Source organism: Malus sylvestris, chromosome 10, assembly GCF_916048215.2.
Source record: "Malus sylvestris chromosome 10, drMalSylv7.2, whole genome shotgun sequence".
In the NCBI taxonomy this organism is placed as follows: Eukaryota; Viridiplantae; Streptophyta; class Magnoliopsida; order Rosales; family Rosaceae; genus Malus; species Malus sylvestris.
This window is the reverse complement of record NC_062269.1, coordinates 7704572-7722292: the sequence shown is the minus strand read 5'-3', so window position 1 is coordinate 7722292 and position 17721 is coordinate 7704572. Positions and strand designations below refer to the sequence as shown.

General features: G+C 41.6%; 1 protein-coding gene across 2 annotated transcripts; it reads right to left on the bottom strand.

The window, feature by feature from the left end:
• On the bottom strand, nucleotides 1-4485 carry LOC126584917 (transcription initiation factor TFIID subunit 14b-like). Of its 2 annotated transcripts, XR_007610187.1 has the most exons (7): nucleotides 4212-4485; nucleotides 3791-3879; nucleotides 3474-3695; nucleotides 2833-3020; nucleotides 2628-2749; nucleotides 539-629; nucleotides 1-425 (listed from the first exon to the last, which is right to left on the bottom strand). XR_007610187.1 is itself a non-coding variant. In XM_050249287.1 (6 exons), the coding sequence occupies exons 1-6, from the start codon at nucleotides 4329-4331 to the stop codon at nucleotides 339-341; spliced, it is 828 nt and encodes a 275-aa protein (XP_050105244.1). In that variant the 5' UTR covers nucleotides 4332-4482; the 3' UTR covers nucleotides 1-338. The 2 variants fall into 2 exon arrangements, 1 of the variants encoding a protein (XP_050105244.1); XM_050249287.1 differs by lacking the exon at nucleotides 539-629 and having other exon boundaries at nucleotides 4212-4482.
• Between the last annotated feature and the right edge of the window lie 13236 nt (nucleotides 4486-17721).

Below are 17721 nucleotides of genomic sequence, written 5' to 3'. Positions count from 1 at the left end.
AGTTGAACCATCAATGTTAATTGTCAAAGTAAACCAATATCCTCTCTTTTCTTGACATAAAAGAACATAAAAGATACACCTTTTACGTTCTTCCTTTAAATTGTTTACCGATACATGCCGCATTGCAATGAAGAAGACAACAAATTAACAAAAGAGAGAGAGAGAGAGGAAAACAAAAAAGAAAGTAAAAAAAAAAAAAACTCGCCATAGCTGAGAAAATACATGTAGTCGCTACATTTGTGTGCCACCATGTGCGTCTGCTGCGAGTCATTTGAATGAATCTACCACGGAAACAATTTGAAATTGAAATCTTCATAAATCTGCAGGATAATGTACAGTCACTGGTCGGAGACAGAATTCACTTGTTGATGTTGCCCCTCTAGCAGAGTTATCTCTCTTCGAAATTTAGCAATATGAGCTTGAACCTAACACAAAGACATTTGAAACCAGATGTTAATATAGTCATTTGAGCATTTTCTATCACGATAAGTAATTTTCATATCTCAACTAGAGTAACCAAGCTTATGGTATACATAACTGCCGACTAATGCCAAACATCAAATATGCTCCAGATCTCAACAACATGTGATTCATGTCAATAGATCCTTGCAAGATTCAGGATTCATAACCTGCTCAATTCTAACTTATTTCAGATTTCAATGGTTAATAGCAATGAAATCACAGAATTTGATCGTGATGAGTCAATGAACATGAAGACACAGAATAGGTATTTATCACAAACTCTTAGACTGGTTCAGGAATTTCAGAATAACTTAAACAACCACTATAGTTGTCATGGGAATCACTTTTCTTAAAGAAACTTGACTCATCAAAGACCTTCTAACTCAACATGGCGGGGTCGCACTACAAAAAGTAAAAACTTTTGTGGAAGTTTGGCGACCTGTGGGACTTATTAGTCTTTTGATTAGACCAAGGGTTGCAAAAAAAAAAAAAAAAAAAAAAAAAAGTGTATTTCCCTACCGTAATTGTCAGTCTGTTTCTTTACCCTCCCTAGTAGTGTACATAAACATAGGACATTAGCATGATCGAATGGCTAAAGATCTTTGCATATATTTTGTCCTTTTTGGAGACTTTATCAGAATTCATTGGGAGAAGAAAGGTAGTCCTCTCTTAACTTACTTGAGAACCCAGTCAATCCATTCAACATATACTTAGGACGTGTTTGGGAAACTAAAGAATTGGTTTAGAGCAGTTCTACATAAAGCCTGATAATTAAAACAACTTAAATCTGAACTAGTTTTGAATGTTATTTTAGGTCTGCCTTGGCTCTAAATTACAATTTTGGTTCACTATTTTCTACATCTTAGCCCACAACAGTTCCACAGACCTGATTATAGTTTCTGAGTACCAAATACTGTTCAATTTAAACACAGCCCTACTAAACATGGTTGGGTGGTCTTTAGGGTTTACAGAGCACGCCCTAAGATTCAAATATTGTACCCCTGTATCTCTGGGGATATATTTAAACATCCGTTAGATTAGACATTGTTACACTAGTTTGGACACTACAATGACCAGATAGAGAGCAACGGTCTATCGGCTAAATGTTTTCGATTGATGCACAACGATTGCTTACTCAAACTTTTCCTATGAAATCCCTTTACAGCTCTTAGAACATGAACAAGCCCTATTCATTTTCTCTAAGCATACTGGGCTCATGGGTAAGGCTAGCCGACATTCACCTCTCCCAGACCCTGCGTAAAGCGGGAGCCTTGTGCACTGGGTACGACCGACCTTTTTTTATACTGGGCTCATGGGTAAAGGGCAAGTATTGGAGGCTGAAGTTTGGGGTTTTGGGCTTAGGTTAGCTGTTGAAAAGGGCATCTCTCGTCATATTGTAGAAACAGATTCAGTTAGTTTGGTGAATTTGATGCAGCAGGATGGTGTTGACAGGTTTCATCCTCTTGCTTTTCTTTTAGACAGCTACCACAAGATATTGTCTCAATTCCATTTCCAGCAATATAAACTTAAGCATATTTACGGGAGAAGAATGCAATGGCTGATGCTTGCTAATTGGAGCTACAACATTGATCCGGGATTATGCCTCCTTGAAGATCCTCCTGTGTGGGTTGGCGATGTCCTAAGTGATGACTTGTTGGGGATTACCAAGTATCGGGAAGTTTGTAACTTAATTTAGTTTTGTTTGTTGGGGTGTTTCACCCCACCCCACTTTACCCAAAACAAAAAAACATAAACTGCAAAAGATGGATAGAATTCCGTTCAATACATAAATGAGAAGGGTGAAATACTTCTAATACATTTTTTTTTGGAGTTTCAGTGCACAGAGGGTAAGAATTTAGAATTCTGGAACTAATACAACAGCGACAACAATAACCAAGCCTTATCCTACTAAGCAGGGTTGACTGTATGAATCCTAGAGCGCCATTGCCCTCGGGTTTGCACCAATTCAATCCTAGACACTAATATACGCAAAAATTGCAAAAGGATTTTGCACAAAGAAATTAACTGGACAAATACATCAGTACATAATCTAAAAAACCACATATGGTTTTTCCACGAATACACACATACGACAGCTCTTCACGATCACAAAATTTGAAGTTCCACAAATATATCCAGAAAATATGAGATAAACTAATGCTTACCTGCTGACGAGCTGTTACAAGTCGTAACAGCTCATCTGCTTCTGAAAAGTTCGTGAACCACTGGCATAGGGGATGATCTTTAGTGTCCCCTCTCTTTCTGTTACTTGGATCCTCAACTGGCACTACATGCAATGAAAAGGAATAATTTACCATCCACAACATGATAAAGAGAAATTACAGACAGCACAGCATAACTAATTTATACCAGGAGGAGGCAAAGCAACACCAGCAGGTAGTCTGGGAACGACTACAGCTGGCTGATTCTGCACACGAGCTAAGAATGCATCTGAAGGCTCAGGGAACACTATCTCATCATATGATTCCACAACAACAGGCTTTTTAGTTGACATAGGACCAGACTCATCCGCTGGGTACAACTTCAAATGATGAAATCTGTGAAAAAGCTCAAGATCAAATTCTCCTCGCAATGATGGGCACCCATAGTACCAAATGCACACTCATTTGAAAAACAGCTTGTTGGTTGTTTCCAATCAAATGTAAAATCAAATTATATCAAAGCATGTAACAAATAATCAAACTCATTTTTTGAAAAATTGCTCTCCCAATTAAGCACACTAGAAGGTTAAGTAAAATATAGTTTCCACATATAAAGCGGGATGTGTCACTGGAAGGTTTCTGTTAACTACTCAGATAGACAACGAACATATCGACGTTGGGAATTAAAAGACAAAGTTGCTTCTCTCCAGCTAGGTTTAACCATTTAACTATACTATTCCATTGTTGAGGACTTGGTACAAATGCAAAGAACACAGACAGTATCAAACACAAAACTAGACAGCCAAATGCCAAGTAAATCACATAAATTTAATATTCAAAGCAACTCACAAGTTTAATGGCTTATCACAAACATCACTGTGGAAGAAAAGCGTAATGGCGATTTCAAATTCACCCCAGCCACATTCTGACAATTCAAATGGTGGTGACTCAACCACCCTTGTGGGATTATTGAAACTGGAATGCAGCTGAAAAACAGCACGTTTTATCACCACTCCAAGATCCTCATTGGTTGCCCCACGAACGTACACAGTCCACTTGTGTGATTGGTACCTAATTGCATATCACAAAATTAACTCTGATATTCCAGTCCTCATGTAAGTAATTCAACAAGCCAATAAATCTACCACCATTAAAACAATACTTACTCGTTCGCCTTCTTACCGAGCCAGAATGCAATATTGCCATACACTATCGGAACACTAATCTCAACATCTTTGAGTTTCTTATGAAAAATCTACACAAAGTTACATGAAAAGCAATACAATGAAAAAAAAAAACTACAATTCAAATTTAAATTCTGGTAATTAGAATGCTGGGCAAAAATTCAAATTTATAAAAAGAACAATTAAAAGATTTTTTTTTTTCTTTCAAAAAGTCCAGTCTCGTGATCCATGACAAGGCACTAAACACATTATACTATGTGAAATCAAATCAATCTCAAAACAGAGTCTTGAAGTTGCGGATCAGAACTACTTCCAAAAGCACTTCTGGGTATCTGGGTATCCTTGTTTTGGTAAATTAGGAGGTGGGTAATAGTAAAAATTTGAAATTGAACAAGAAAGTTACCTTCTTTTCACTGTCTTCCGGTTTGCCCATTTTCGTGCGCAGAGATTTAGGCGCAGGCGCGGGTCCACTTATTTCAGGTTGATCTGGACCGTGCATTTTGGAAGAGGAACCATTGTTCATGTCCTTGTGAAAAGCACTTTCTTCTGTGGCGCAATCAAGAAACTAGGGTTTCTTCCCGCGAAGTTGCAGAGTACGGTCTCGAGGCTCCCTGGCTTTTCCACGAGGGAGTTATCCTATACAACGTGCTTCAAGTTAGTCCGTACTTTCACGCAATGAAGCCGGGCCGTGTGGTGCGTAGTAAGACTATTCCAATTGTGCGGCTAAAAGCTAAAAATATTTAGAGTAATACTCGATTTCCCTCTTAAATTTTCACCTAGTTTTCAATTTTTTTTCTAAACTTTTTTGTTGAAAAATTAAGGGTTCAAACTAATTTTTTAGCCGATCCCTCCGTATCGTTTAGATTTTTATATATTCGATATAAGTTCTTGTTAAATCGAAACATATGCACAACATGTAATGATAATTAAGTAGTTCACTCTTAAGAAGACCTCTACACCTGCTGCCCTTTCTTGCGAGCAGCCCAACAGGTGTGGGGGCATTTGTGGAGCAAAAAATAATCACAAGGCGACACGTGGATTCTTGGGTAAAAGAGGACAAAAATACCCTTGAGGCATACTGGGATTCCTACGCGCGAGCAACATGCAATCATCCCCAAACCAAGTCAAAAGTGCCCAAAGGAAGGTAACAAATTCATAGTTATCTCATCCATCCACATTTTAGGTAGTTACTTCATAACCTACCAATTATTCCACATAAATTGAGATAATTAACCAATTAATGGGATTATTACCTAATTAACTCATTAATTTGTCCATTAAATTAGCAATTAAACCAAAAAACCTACCCTAATGGCCGGTTATCCTCCTCCATAAAGGGGCCGGCCATTTCCTTTATTTTTTCCACCTTTTCCTTACTCCTTTTTTCCCCTTTTAAGCCAATTATTTAATTATTCATTATAACATTTTCATAACCACAAAAAACATTCCCCTTTGGTTTAATTAGTCAAATAAATGGGCTAATTAAACCAAATTCAAGCCAAAAACCCTAGCTATGGCCGGCCACCTTTGATCCCTATAAATGGGATCCCATTCTCACCAAAAAACGAATTCGAATACTCTTGCAAAAATCCCAAAATTCTCTAAACACTATTTCTCTCTAAATTCTAACTTTGGCATCGGAGGTTCTTCGGCCAAAGCCCCCCCATTCATCGTGGGCGCGTGAGGCTTGTGGCCATAACTAAATGTGTTATTTATTTTATAGGTGCAATTTTGTCCAAGATCAAGGAGGAAGAAATTTGCATCCACAAATTGGTGCTTTCATTGAGAGTTGAAATCCATACTCGTAGAAGACTCTCGCACAAAAAGGTTTTTTCTTTATTTTCTAGTCCATTTGAATATTTTTCATACGTTCTTATTATTAGAATTTTTACTTGCAAAGGTTCTTTGATAAAACATATAAGCAAAATATAATGGCTAGAAATTTAGAAAATTCCACAAGTGAAAATTCTACTGTTCAAGAAATGGGATTGCGGAGATCCGTGAGGCTAAATGCGACAATAAGTGGAGCAGCACCACCACCACGAGTTTCCACCATGGGAACCACCACGGTGGCTACCTCAGTAGCCACCCGTGGCGAGGTCCATGGTGCCTTCACCACAGCTTGAGCCGTGCCATCCAAGGCTCACGACACCAAGGCCACGGCCCAAGTTGTGCCATCCAAGTTTGCACGGGCCCGGGCCCAAGCCTCGCATTCGCTTGCATCACATACTAAGCAGCATGCTCCCGCCAAGCAACCTGGTCTTACGGCCCAGCCTGCTCCCGCCAAGCAACCTGCTCTCGCGGCCCAGCTTGCTCCTGCCAAGCAGCCTGCTCTCGTGACCCAGCCTGCTCCCGACGAGCAGCTCACTCCCGTGGCCCAGCCTGCTCCCGCCAAGCAACCTATTCTCGCGGCCCAGCTTGCTCCTACCAAGCAGCCTGCTCTCGTGACCCAGCCTGCTCCCGACGAGCAGCCTACTCCCGTGGTCCAGCCTGCTCTCGACGAGCAGCCTACTCTCGTGGTCTAGCCTGCTCCTGCCAAGCAGCATACTCTCGTGACCCAGCCTGCTTCCGACGAGCAGCCCACTCCCGTGGTCCAGCCAGCTCCAATCGAGCAGCCCACTCCCGTGGCCCAGCCAGCTCTAGTCGAGCAGCCCACTCTCACGGCTCAGCCTTCTCTCGTGGCTTTCCAAGCAGCCCAAGTCGGCCCAAGACTATCTCAACCATCCGGACCTACCATTGAGCCGGGGGCATTCTCACCACATTTTTTCACAGATTTGACATTTCCCAACTCAAATCTGGCGCCCGGAGTCTACCACCCTTCCACTGCCCAAGGAGGCGCATTCCTTCCAAGCTTTTCCAATGCAAATGGTGAACAACACTTATCTCGACAAGTCATAGAGTTGACGAGCGACCTTGGTGAATCAACTTTTGCAACGCATCGGGATCCAACGTGCCCCAGACGAGGTATCCCGAAGTAGGACAAGGGCAGATAGACCTTTCCAGCAGTGTCCCGGCAAGCAGCCACTCGACCAGCCATGAGCCGAACATTTGGGCAATGTACATTCCCGTCTTAGTGCGCGGATGAGCATGCACTCTCGACTAGGCACACAGATGAGCATACATTCACGATTGGGGTCATACTCCGATAGTCAACATGAGCAACCTTTCGGGCAAAGTGTCCATTCGCGGCTAAGCCCACAAAGAGCATCCTCCACCTTACATCAGAGTAGGCAGCACGACGGACGGAGAGAAGCAGTCACTCAATCCCACTCAAGTTCAACCAGCAGCCTGCGAAGAACTCGCTCGCCTGCTAGGAACGCATCACATGCACTGCATCTGCGACATAGACGAGCAAAACACATGGAAGAGCAGCCTAGACCAGCAAGTCATGGCTGGGGGCAGCCGAGAGCTTCGTTACCCCAACAAAGGCAAATTCAGGAAGAAGTAGAGAGACTATTGACCAAGCGATTGCATGATTTCCAACGCAACGAGGTCACCGACAAGGCATTACGACGGAACATGACCAACATAAGCAGGTCACCCTTCACGGATGAGATCGAGCAGGTAAAGCCTCCACGCGAGTTCAGCATGCCACATTTCACATCTTTCAAAAGGGATAAAGACCCGGAGAGACACTTAAAGGGCTACCGAAGCGCAATGATCCTTTATTGAAACAACGATGATCTCATGTGCAAGATATTCGCCACCACTCTACAGGGCGAGGCGCAAGATTGGTTCTACACCCTGCCGCCACAATCCATCAGAAATTTTTGTGAACTTTCTTTGGTTTTCACCAAAGAATATTCATCTTATCGCTCGATCAAAAAGAAGTCTGACTATTTGTTCGACGTCAAGAAGAACCCAAAGGAGTTGTTTCGCGACTATGTGAGGAGGTTCAAAGTAGAGAAGGCAAAAATAGTCGGATGCAACGACTCGATAGCTAGAGCAGCCTTCCAAAAAGGACTTCCAGCAGACCACCCGCTATTCAAAAAATTGATCATGAAAGAAGATCTAACTTTGGCAGACTCTTTTACTTTGGCAGAGAAGCATGCACTTTGGGATGAGGCTCGCTAATACACATTCAAGGACTTGAAGAAGTACCCGACATCACCTCCCTAGAAGCAGCGGAGGACTTATTCGCATGTTTGACAGTATCTAAAGTAGCAATAAGCTCTACCATCATGCGAGAAGAGATGGGGGCCCGACTACCTGTATTCTACAGTTCAAAAGCTTTCCTCGATGCTATTAAAAATTCAAAAGCTAACTTTGGCGATAATTGTTGTAACCCAAAAGCTTAAGTTTTACCTTCAAACACAAGCAGTCATCATCATGATGCACTATTCTGTCGAATCCAAACCGGCGACGATAAAGGCGTAGACCCTGGCAGATGCAAAGTTTTCTGACGAACGCAACAACTCGGCCCAACAACGCCCCAAAGGCAGCTGAGCACTGGAGATCTGGTCATAAGAAAAACCTTCATCACTGCCAGCAGAAAAGGCTAAAAAAATATGGACCTCATCTGGGAAAGTCCGTACAAGATCAGCAGAGTAGGTGGCAAGAACAATTACACCATTGCCATCATAAAACGACAACAAGATCGAAAAACAGTGGAACACCTACAATATGAGGAAGTACCATGTGTGACCTCTCGCTACATCAAAGCCCGAAGACTCAAGCAGCTCGACGGGCACTACCTCACCAACCGAGGATTATCCAGTTGTTATGAAGTTTTTACCTTACATTTAAGTTCTCGTTCGTTTAACTCATTTTTCAATAAGGAATTTAGAAGTAATCACAACTTGGCTTGGCTGTATGCTTACCACAACTGATCACTCCTGCACTTCAAAAGAAGACCGCGCCCTTCTTAGGGGCTTACCGCAGGAATTGCGCCCCCCGATGGACCAACCATGCTCTCCAGTGCGAGAGGGTAAACTAATTGCTCTCCAACGCGAGAGGGTAAACCAATTCCCCGACACCCACATGGGTCAACTCTCCAAGAACGGGAGGATAAACTCTACACTCTGAATATCCAGACGTGGATGAGCCGGGCTGCCCTAGTATAACTAGATGCACGATGGCTTGCGTCGGGATTCCAAGAAGTAGCCGCAATGGTCTTTTTCAAGGCTTAGCTAACTGAAGGATTTTGGGTCTCTTGGCCTAATCCGTGGGGAATCGGGCCCTAGAGACGGAGATGGCACATTACGCAGTACATCCGATGGACGGCTGCCCTGGAATCCTAAAGCTGCTACCGAGTGCACTAAGGTAGCCTATGGATTCCAGAAGACTACCTACGGCTTGCCCTTCGAGCAGTAAAGCCGCACTAGACTTATACAACCACACATTCTTGTGAAAGGTTAAACAAGCTAGCACGCATATACGAAGTTTTATCCACTGCCGACATGCTACGTAGTCGATAAGCTTCACCTCTGCCAAGCGCGGAACAACCTACACCAAGTCCTAAAATGTTGTGATACTTGCTACGCAACCTACGGAATTGGAGAAAGTCAAGGTTAACAGCCTAGTGGTTACGTGGACTTGTCTGCTTCTGTAAGTAAGGCATCCGGCTGCTAACCCTGTGGCTAACAACTTTGCAAAGTTCTACACCAACACCCACTGGTCTATCAAGTTTAAAGGTTAGGGCATGAATAAAAGAAGCGAAGATGAAGAAAAGCGAAGGAAAATATGTTTATAAACAACTAGCAAAGGCCGAAGGAGTTCAAGCAAAACAAGAGTTACAAGAAGAAACAAATAAAATCCTAAAGGCTACCTAGAAGACTATAGCAGCTTGGACATCCCACGACTACTCGGTCACCACACCTTCAGCAGCCGCAATGCTCTTAACAGCTGTATCATCCGGCGCTTCACCCTCGGCTGCCTCAGCCTGGGCACTAACTTCTTCAACTACTTCACCAATGGAAGCCTCAAAAGTAAAATCAAGTAAGTCTTCCGGAGAAATAGAGAAGGTCTCGAAACCCCGAGCCTAGCTTTTTCACCTTTCAGCTGCTCATCTTCCTCGAGCAGACCAACATGGATGCTCTGCAGCTCATCCATTTCCTTCTTATGACTTTCGTTGATCTTCAGTACACCTTAAAGTTCCAACACTTGGGGTTCAAGCCTATCGACGATTCTCTTGAAGTGGATCACTTGATTATAAGCAGCAATCAACTTTTCATCCTTTGCATAAGCAGTGAAACAAAGCTCAGAAACTGCAAACTCAAGATCTTGAATCTGAGGTATGTAACATCCAATCTCTTTCTCTACACTTTCATGCTTAACTTAGATCGCGTCAAGCCTAGTCTTCAAGTCAACGATCTTTTAGCGAGCGGTCTCAAGCTGCAAAGGAGTGGGGGCAGACATATGAGACCCCTTCAAAGCAACAAGCTCAGAATCTGCTATAGTATTTCCCATCTCCTTAGCAGCCTTGCTATATCTGCATCATAGCAAGCAAAGCAGTCCTTCTATAATTGGGTCGTATACTTCGCAAACGAGCTTGGGCAAACACCTTTCTGACTCCATCAACAAACTTGGCACAAGTGTCCATGTTTTCAAGAGATCTGGTTTCAAAAGCACATAGATCTCAGCAGCCCATCCAGAAGCAGGCTTAGTGGATTTCTCACAGCTGTCTACGCGAGCAGTCTCCCCATTCCCAGCAGGCGAATCAGTCTCAGCAGCATAAGGAATGGGCATTGGCACCACTTTAGCAGCAAAGTCCACCTTATCGCTCTTCATAATAGCAAGCCTCTCCAAAGGTGAACCGGACTTTGCTCCCAACAGACGTCTTGGTACAAAATTCAACACTAGGGGCATGACAGAACCTTTATGCCGAACAATCCTATCAGTAATCGTACTAGCCATTCTTGACATGGCAGGCGCCACATGCTCAGATCTAGCAGCCTCATTTTTCATCCCCTTGGAAAAAGTCAAGTCAATCACAAGCCTGGAGGCAGTCGGCGAACCCGCGCGAACGAATGAAGTCTTTGGTTTTTTCTCAACCGGCATCTCTTGAGCAGGCATGGAAGATCCATTTTCCCACCTACACTTGCAGCAAGATCCACAACAGTGATTGGATGAGCCAATGCATCTGCCTTGATCCTATTCACCTTTTTTTTCGGGAGCAGCCCACATTTCTCTCAGCGAAGAGGACTAAGCAGCCAACGACATTCATGGTACTCAGCAGGGGAGCTCAACCCAGCATTCCAGCAGGCAGGAGGCATGCATGCCCAACATTCTAGCAGCCCATGAGGCCCGCAATCTCTTCATTTCTCTCAATCAACGGCCTAGCTCGCGTCATGTCCAAAAGCCTAAAAGGACATGAGCCATGTGACTCGCCTAGTACTGCGCCCCAAAGCCATAATCTGCGACCCCAACCACACAAGCTGCCCTTGGTTCTAGCCAAGTCGAGCAGCTTAAAGCAGTGGTCCCTGCCATAATACCTCATCAGCCCATGCTGAGCCGACTCCTGGCCCATGTCAGCCGACGTGCCGCACCACCTCGACGGTTGCCCCGCGGTAGCACCATCCGAGAAGAAGACAAGGAAAATTAATTTTTTTTCTTACCTCAGTGCAGCACGAAGAAGACGAAGAAAGCAACGAAAGACGGTCCTTTGCACGGGCAAGATGTAAAAGATTGCTAGAGGAGGGGGAACAAATATCCTCTAAGCTATCTCTCTCTTGTAGGGTATAATAAATCGCTCTCCAAAGTTGATTTAATAACCCACTTAAGGTGGACTTAAATAGACTTTGAGAGAAATTTAGTTCCCTTTCCTAGAAGGATCTAATTTCCTATTAAAGAGAGAATCAACATCAAAATAGGAAGCAGTCTTAAGTTTCCTAAAGCAAGAAGACTTCTACACCTGCTGCCCTTTCTTGCGAGCAGTCCAACAGGTGTAGGGGCATTTGTGGAGCCAAAAATAATCACAAGGCGACACGTGGATTCTTGGGTAAAAGAGGACAAAAATACCCTTGAGGCATACTGGGATTCTTACGCGCGAGCAACAGACAATCATCCCTAAACCAAGTCAAAAGTGCCCAAAGGAAGGTAACAAATTCATAGTTATCTCATCCATCCACATTTTAGGTAGTTACTTCATAACCTACCAATTATTCCACATAAATTGAGATAATTAACAAATTAATGGGATTATTACCTAATTAACTCATTAATTTGTCCATTAAATTAGCAATTAAACCAAAAAACCTACCCTAATGGCCGGTTATCCTCCTCCATAAAAGGGGCCGGCCATTTCCTTTATTTTTTCCACCTTTTCCTTACTCCTTTTTTCCCTTTTTAAGCCAATTATTTAATTATTCATTATAACATTTTCATAACCACAAAAAACATTCCCCTTTGGTTTAATTAGTCAAATAAATGGGCTAATTAAACCAAATTCAAGCCAAAAACCCTAGCTATGGCCGGCCACCTTTGATCCCTATAAATGGGATCCCATTCTCACCAAAAAACGAATTCGAATACTCTTGCAAAAATCCCAAAATTCTCTAAACACTATTTCTCTCTAAATTCTAACTTTGGCATCGGAGGTTCTTCGGCCAAAGCCCCCCCATTCATCGTGGGCGCGTGAGGCTTGTGGCCATAACCAAAGGTGTTATTTATTTTGTAGGTGCAATTTTGTCCAAGATCAAGGAGGAAGAAATTTGCATCCACAGATATATTTATATATGTTTTCATAAGAGTATAAATTTATAAGATGCGGTTCAATGACAAAGAAATTTAACTAGAACAAGTTGTTTTGTTGTTTGAAATTAATGAGGATGTCTTGGATTCAAAACACCATGTGTGCTTATTAACTTTCAATTTTCACAAATTTCTTTTCATAAGAGTATAAATATATAAAATTTGGCTAAATAATCAAGAAGTTTAATTAGAATCGATAGTTTTTGTTGTTTAAAATTAACCAGAGGTTCTAAGTTCTAAATGCTAAGTGCATGTTTATTCTTTTCAATTTTTACGAATTTTTGTTTGGTTGTTAATTTATTTTTAATTAGTAGCTAGTAGCTATGTGGGTTGTTATTTTTAAACATTTGTTCCAATTCAAGTCTAATATTCAACAAAGAGTAATGCGTTGACCAAGTTTTTAGACCAAATTTGCAAATCATATGACTTGTCCTAAAAATGCTTAATTTTGTACCCATTTATTACTTGTACATATCAATTAAAGATTCAAAAATATCATTATTTTTTTAATCCCATGTTGACAATGTTAGTAAATAAGAAAAAACACCTCACGATTTATGCAAAAACACTTTAAAAGTTCAGATGGAAAACATAACTCATATATCTATCTACTTGTAAACTTGGAGTTTTTTTGTTTCCTTCTCACAATACAAAATAAATTATTTTTTCCGTGTTTCTAAATTATTAAGTTTGAAGTGATTTTCTAAGTATAATTTTATCGATGTCTTACGTGTGAAAACAAATAATTTTCTTATATAAAGTGAGGGCACATTTTTTGACGTCACCCCGGGCCTAAAAAATCTCTAGACCAGCCCTATGTACATATTGTACGTATTACCTACTGCATGTTCCAATTATTAAGGATGAAAGTGTAAATATCTCTTCAAGAGATAAAACTTAGAGACTAAGTAATTGTTACAGTTTACTAGGACAGTGAGTAACTGTTAGTATTTGTTAGGACAATTTGTTAGGCTTGTCTTACATGTATATATATATACTCAAATGTAATATTATTGAGTGAAGTAAATGAAAATACATTTTCTAATATGGTATCACCGCCTTTTTTGGTCTAACGACCGCCTTTCTTTTTCGATCCCAACTGTTTCGCTTCCCGCTCTGATCTTCTTCCCCGATTTGTCTTCTTTCTAATTACTAACCTTCAAGCCCTAGCCATGGCGACTGGTGCATCTCCGTCCTCTGATGCAGATTCTCATCGCTCTTCTCCGGTGACTCTAAGCCCAAATTCCTCCGCCTCTTCTGCAATTACATCAATCACGATTCAGAATATTGGATCTCTGGTCCCGATTAAGCTCATTACTACGAATTATCTGACATGGAGTGCTCTTTTTGCTTTGATCTTCCGTCGGTATAATCTCACTGGTTTGATCGATGGATCCATGGCGGCACCACCTAAATTTCTTCTTGATGCCTCTGAAAATCGTACTACGACATTGAATCCAGACTTTGTGACTTGGTTCGAGAATGATCAGAACATTCTCATCTGGTTAAATTCAACACTCTCGGAGTCTCTCATTCCCTACACCGTTGGTGTTACCTCTGCTCATGAGCTTTGGGCTAAATTGGAATCACGTCTTGCCACCGCCTCTCAGTCGCATATTCATGAGCTCCGATCTTGCCTTCGTAATCTTTCCAAAGGTGAATCCACGACTGCTCAATATCTCCAGAAAATTGAAGAAATTACTGATGCACTTGCCAGTGCCGGCGCACCGGTTGATGATTCTGATCTAATCTCTGTCACTTTGCATGGCCTGCCTCCTGAATTTGATTCGTTTGTTGATGCGATACAATTTCGCCTTGGATCTACAACGATTGATGAACTTTATGGCCTATTGATCAGCAAAGAAATTCAACTCAATAGTCGTAAGAAATTGTCATCTGCGACACCTTTTCAGGCTTATTCATCATCCGCTGGTATTCTGCCTACACCGCCTCAAGCATTCACTGCTCAGAATTTCTCCAATTCCACAAGTAACAGCTGTGGTGTGGATCGAAATTCAAGGAATTACTCTTACAATCGAGGCAACTTTCGTTCAAGCAACAATAACAATCAACGGCAGAATTCATATCGCACCAATCAGAGGCAAAACCATACTAATAATCGTGGAGGTTGACACAATTTTCAATTTTCTGGCAAGAAAGTTCCTTGTCAAATCTGTCGACAATTTGATCATGAAGCTTGGGACTGTCCTCATCGCATGAATGCAAATTATGGTGTAAAATCCTCTCCCTCTACAATGGTGGCGAACACTTCTACTTCTGCTCCTACTTGGATTGTAGACTCAGGGGCTACATCTCACATGACCAACTCTTATGGCAATCTTCAGAATCCAGAAGCCTATACCGGACCTGAACAAGTTTATATTGGCGATGGAAAAGGTTTATCCATATCTCATTCTGGCTCTTCTCTTTTGCCTACTGCACATTATAATTTTCAATTACAAAATGTGCTTCATGTTCCTGATCTTAAGCACAATCTACTTTCTGCAAACAAATTTTTGATTGACAACTGGTGCTCAATGCATCTTTATCCTTTTCACTTCACTGTGAAGGATCTTTCTTCGGGGATGACGCTTTTTAAAGGTCCTGTCAGCGAAGGTTTCTATCCTTTTCATCCCTCTTCATCTCCTGATGTGCATCCCAAGGCTTTGACTGCAACTGTTAAAGCTTCCAATAACGTGTGGCATCAACGGTTGGGCCACCCCTCTGTGAAGATTTTGCATAAATTGGTTGCAAACTCTTGTATCTCAATTTCAAATAGTAGAAATAAATCTTTTTGCTCAGATTGTGCATTAGGCAAGTGTTCTAGACTTCCTTTTGTATCTACTTCTTGCACTACGAGTAAACCTCTAGAACTTGTTCACACAGATGTTTGAGGGCCAGCACCTGTGTCTTCTCTTAATGGTTCTCGATACTATGTACTTTTTTTGGATGATTACACCAAGTACACTTGGTTTTTCCATTTGAAATACAAATCTGAGGTCTTCTCTGTGTTTGTTCAATTCAAGAATCTTGTTGAAAACTCTCTGTGTACTAAACTCATTGCTCTAAGATCTGATGCTGGAGGTGAATTCATGAGTACTTCTTTCTCTCAGTTTTTCGTTGATAATGGCATTCAACATTAACTCAGTTGTCCTCATACACTTGAGCAGAATGGGTGTGCAGAAAGGAAACATAGACACTTAGTTGAAACTGCAAGGACTTTGTTGGCAGCTTCTAGTGTTCCTCATTTCTATTGGGTTGATGCATTTGCAACTGCAATTTATCAAATCAATCGATTACCTATTGCATACAAATCTTCACCTTGGGAGTTATTATTTCACAAATTTCCCAATTATAGTACTCTTCGAGTGTTTGGATGTGCTTGCTTCCCTTGGTTACAACCATATTCTCCTTCAAAGCTACATCCCAGAGCAAGTTATGTGTTTTCTTGGGTTATAGTTTGCATCATAAAGGATATAAATGTCTTGACCCTATGACCAAGAGAATCTACATATCTCAGCATGTTCTATTTGATGAAACTAGGTTCCCCTTTCAACATCCTTTAGTCCCTGCTCCTACCACATATCATCCCTCTCCTTCTCAACAAATCCCATCCTCTCTCACATTTACCACTTCCATTTCCCCTCATTCTTTTTTATCCATTCCTGCTATACCACCACCCTCCCCTACACCTTTAGCCTTATCCAGATCTCAGCAACCTCCTTCCCTCTCCACAGAGTTACAAGTTTTCTCACCTCCTAATCCACCCTTACCACCTCCCTTACCTTCATCTAATCATCACCTCATGCAAACACGGTCCAAGTCTAGGATATTCAAACCCAGGGCATTCACAGTCACAAAGCATCCACTTTCAGCTCATGTATTTTCTGATTATACTCCTCACACCTACCTGTAATCATCAAAACATCCTCACTGGCGCAAAGTAATGCAAGAAGAATACAATGCTCTTCTCAGCACAGGTACATGGTCTTTAGTCCCCTCCATATCATCTCAAAATATTGTAGGCTGAAAGTGGGTATTCAGAATAAAAAGAAAACCAGATGGGTCTATTGACAGATACAAGGCCCGATTAGTTGCTAAAGGCTACAATCAACAAGAGGGCTTGGACTATTCTGAGACCTTTAATCCAGTGGCCAAACCAGTTACCATCCACATACTTCTCACTCTTGCTTGTCAATTTGATTGGTTTCTCAACCAACTTGATGTTAGCAATGCTTTTTTGCATAGTAGACTTACAGAATCTGTGTTTATGCAACAACCTCCTGGCTTTGAGGATGCAACCAAGCTAAATCATTTTTGTCACCTTCACAAGTCTCTCTATGGTTTGAAACAAGCTCCTCGCGCTTGGTATGACAAATTGCACGGTGCTCTGGTTTCCTTGGGGTTTACTGGTTCCCAAAATGATCATTCCTTGTTCATTAAAAAGGATCCACATTTGGTCTTTGTACTAGTCTATGTGGATGACATTTTAGTCACTGGACCCTCTTCTGCAACATGTCAAACAGTGATCACAAAATTAAGCAGTTTGTTCCCTGTTAAAGACCTTGGTCCTTTGCATTATTTCTTAGGTATTGAAGTCAAAAGGTCATCATCTGGGATCTTTATTAATCAAACCAAATACATTCTTAATCTTCTACAAAAGTCTCATATGGATGGAGCAAAACCTTGTGCAACACCCCTGAGTACAAACAAGCTTGATCATGACTCTCCACTTCTTAACAATCTTACTGAATACAGGTTTTTGGTAGGTGCATTATAGTATCTCACCTGGACTCGCCCCGATTTGAGCTTTGCTGTTAATCTGGTTTGTTAATACATGCATAGTCCTCGAGTCTCTCATCTTCAAGCTGTCAAAAGAATCCTTAGGTACTTAAAAGGTACTATTGATATGGGGTTATGGTTTTCTAAAACTTCAGCTCCTTTGGACATTCAAGCATTCTCTGATGCTGATTGGGCAGGTTGCCCTTTAGACAGGCGATCAACTGGTGGCTTCTGTATTTTTCTTGGCAGTTCTATTATCAGCTAGAGTGCTAAAAAGCAACCAACAGTGGCAAGATCATCCACTGAAGCTAAATACAGGTCTCTTGCTCATACTTCCGTAGAACTGTCCTGGATTTCTAAACTTTTAGATGATATTGTCTATTCTCTTCCTTGTATTCCTCAGCTGTGGTGTGATAATATCTCTGCCATTTCTCTGGCAA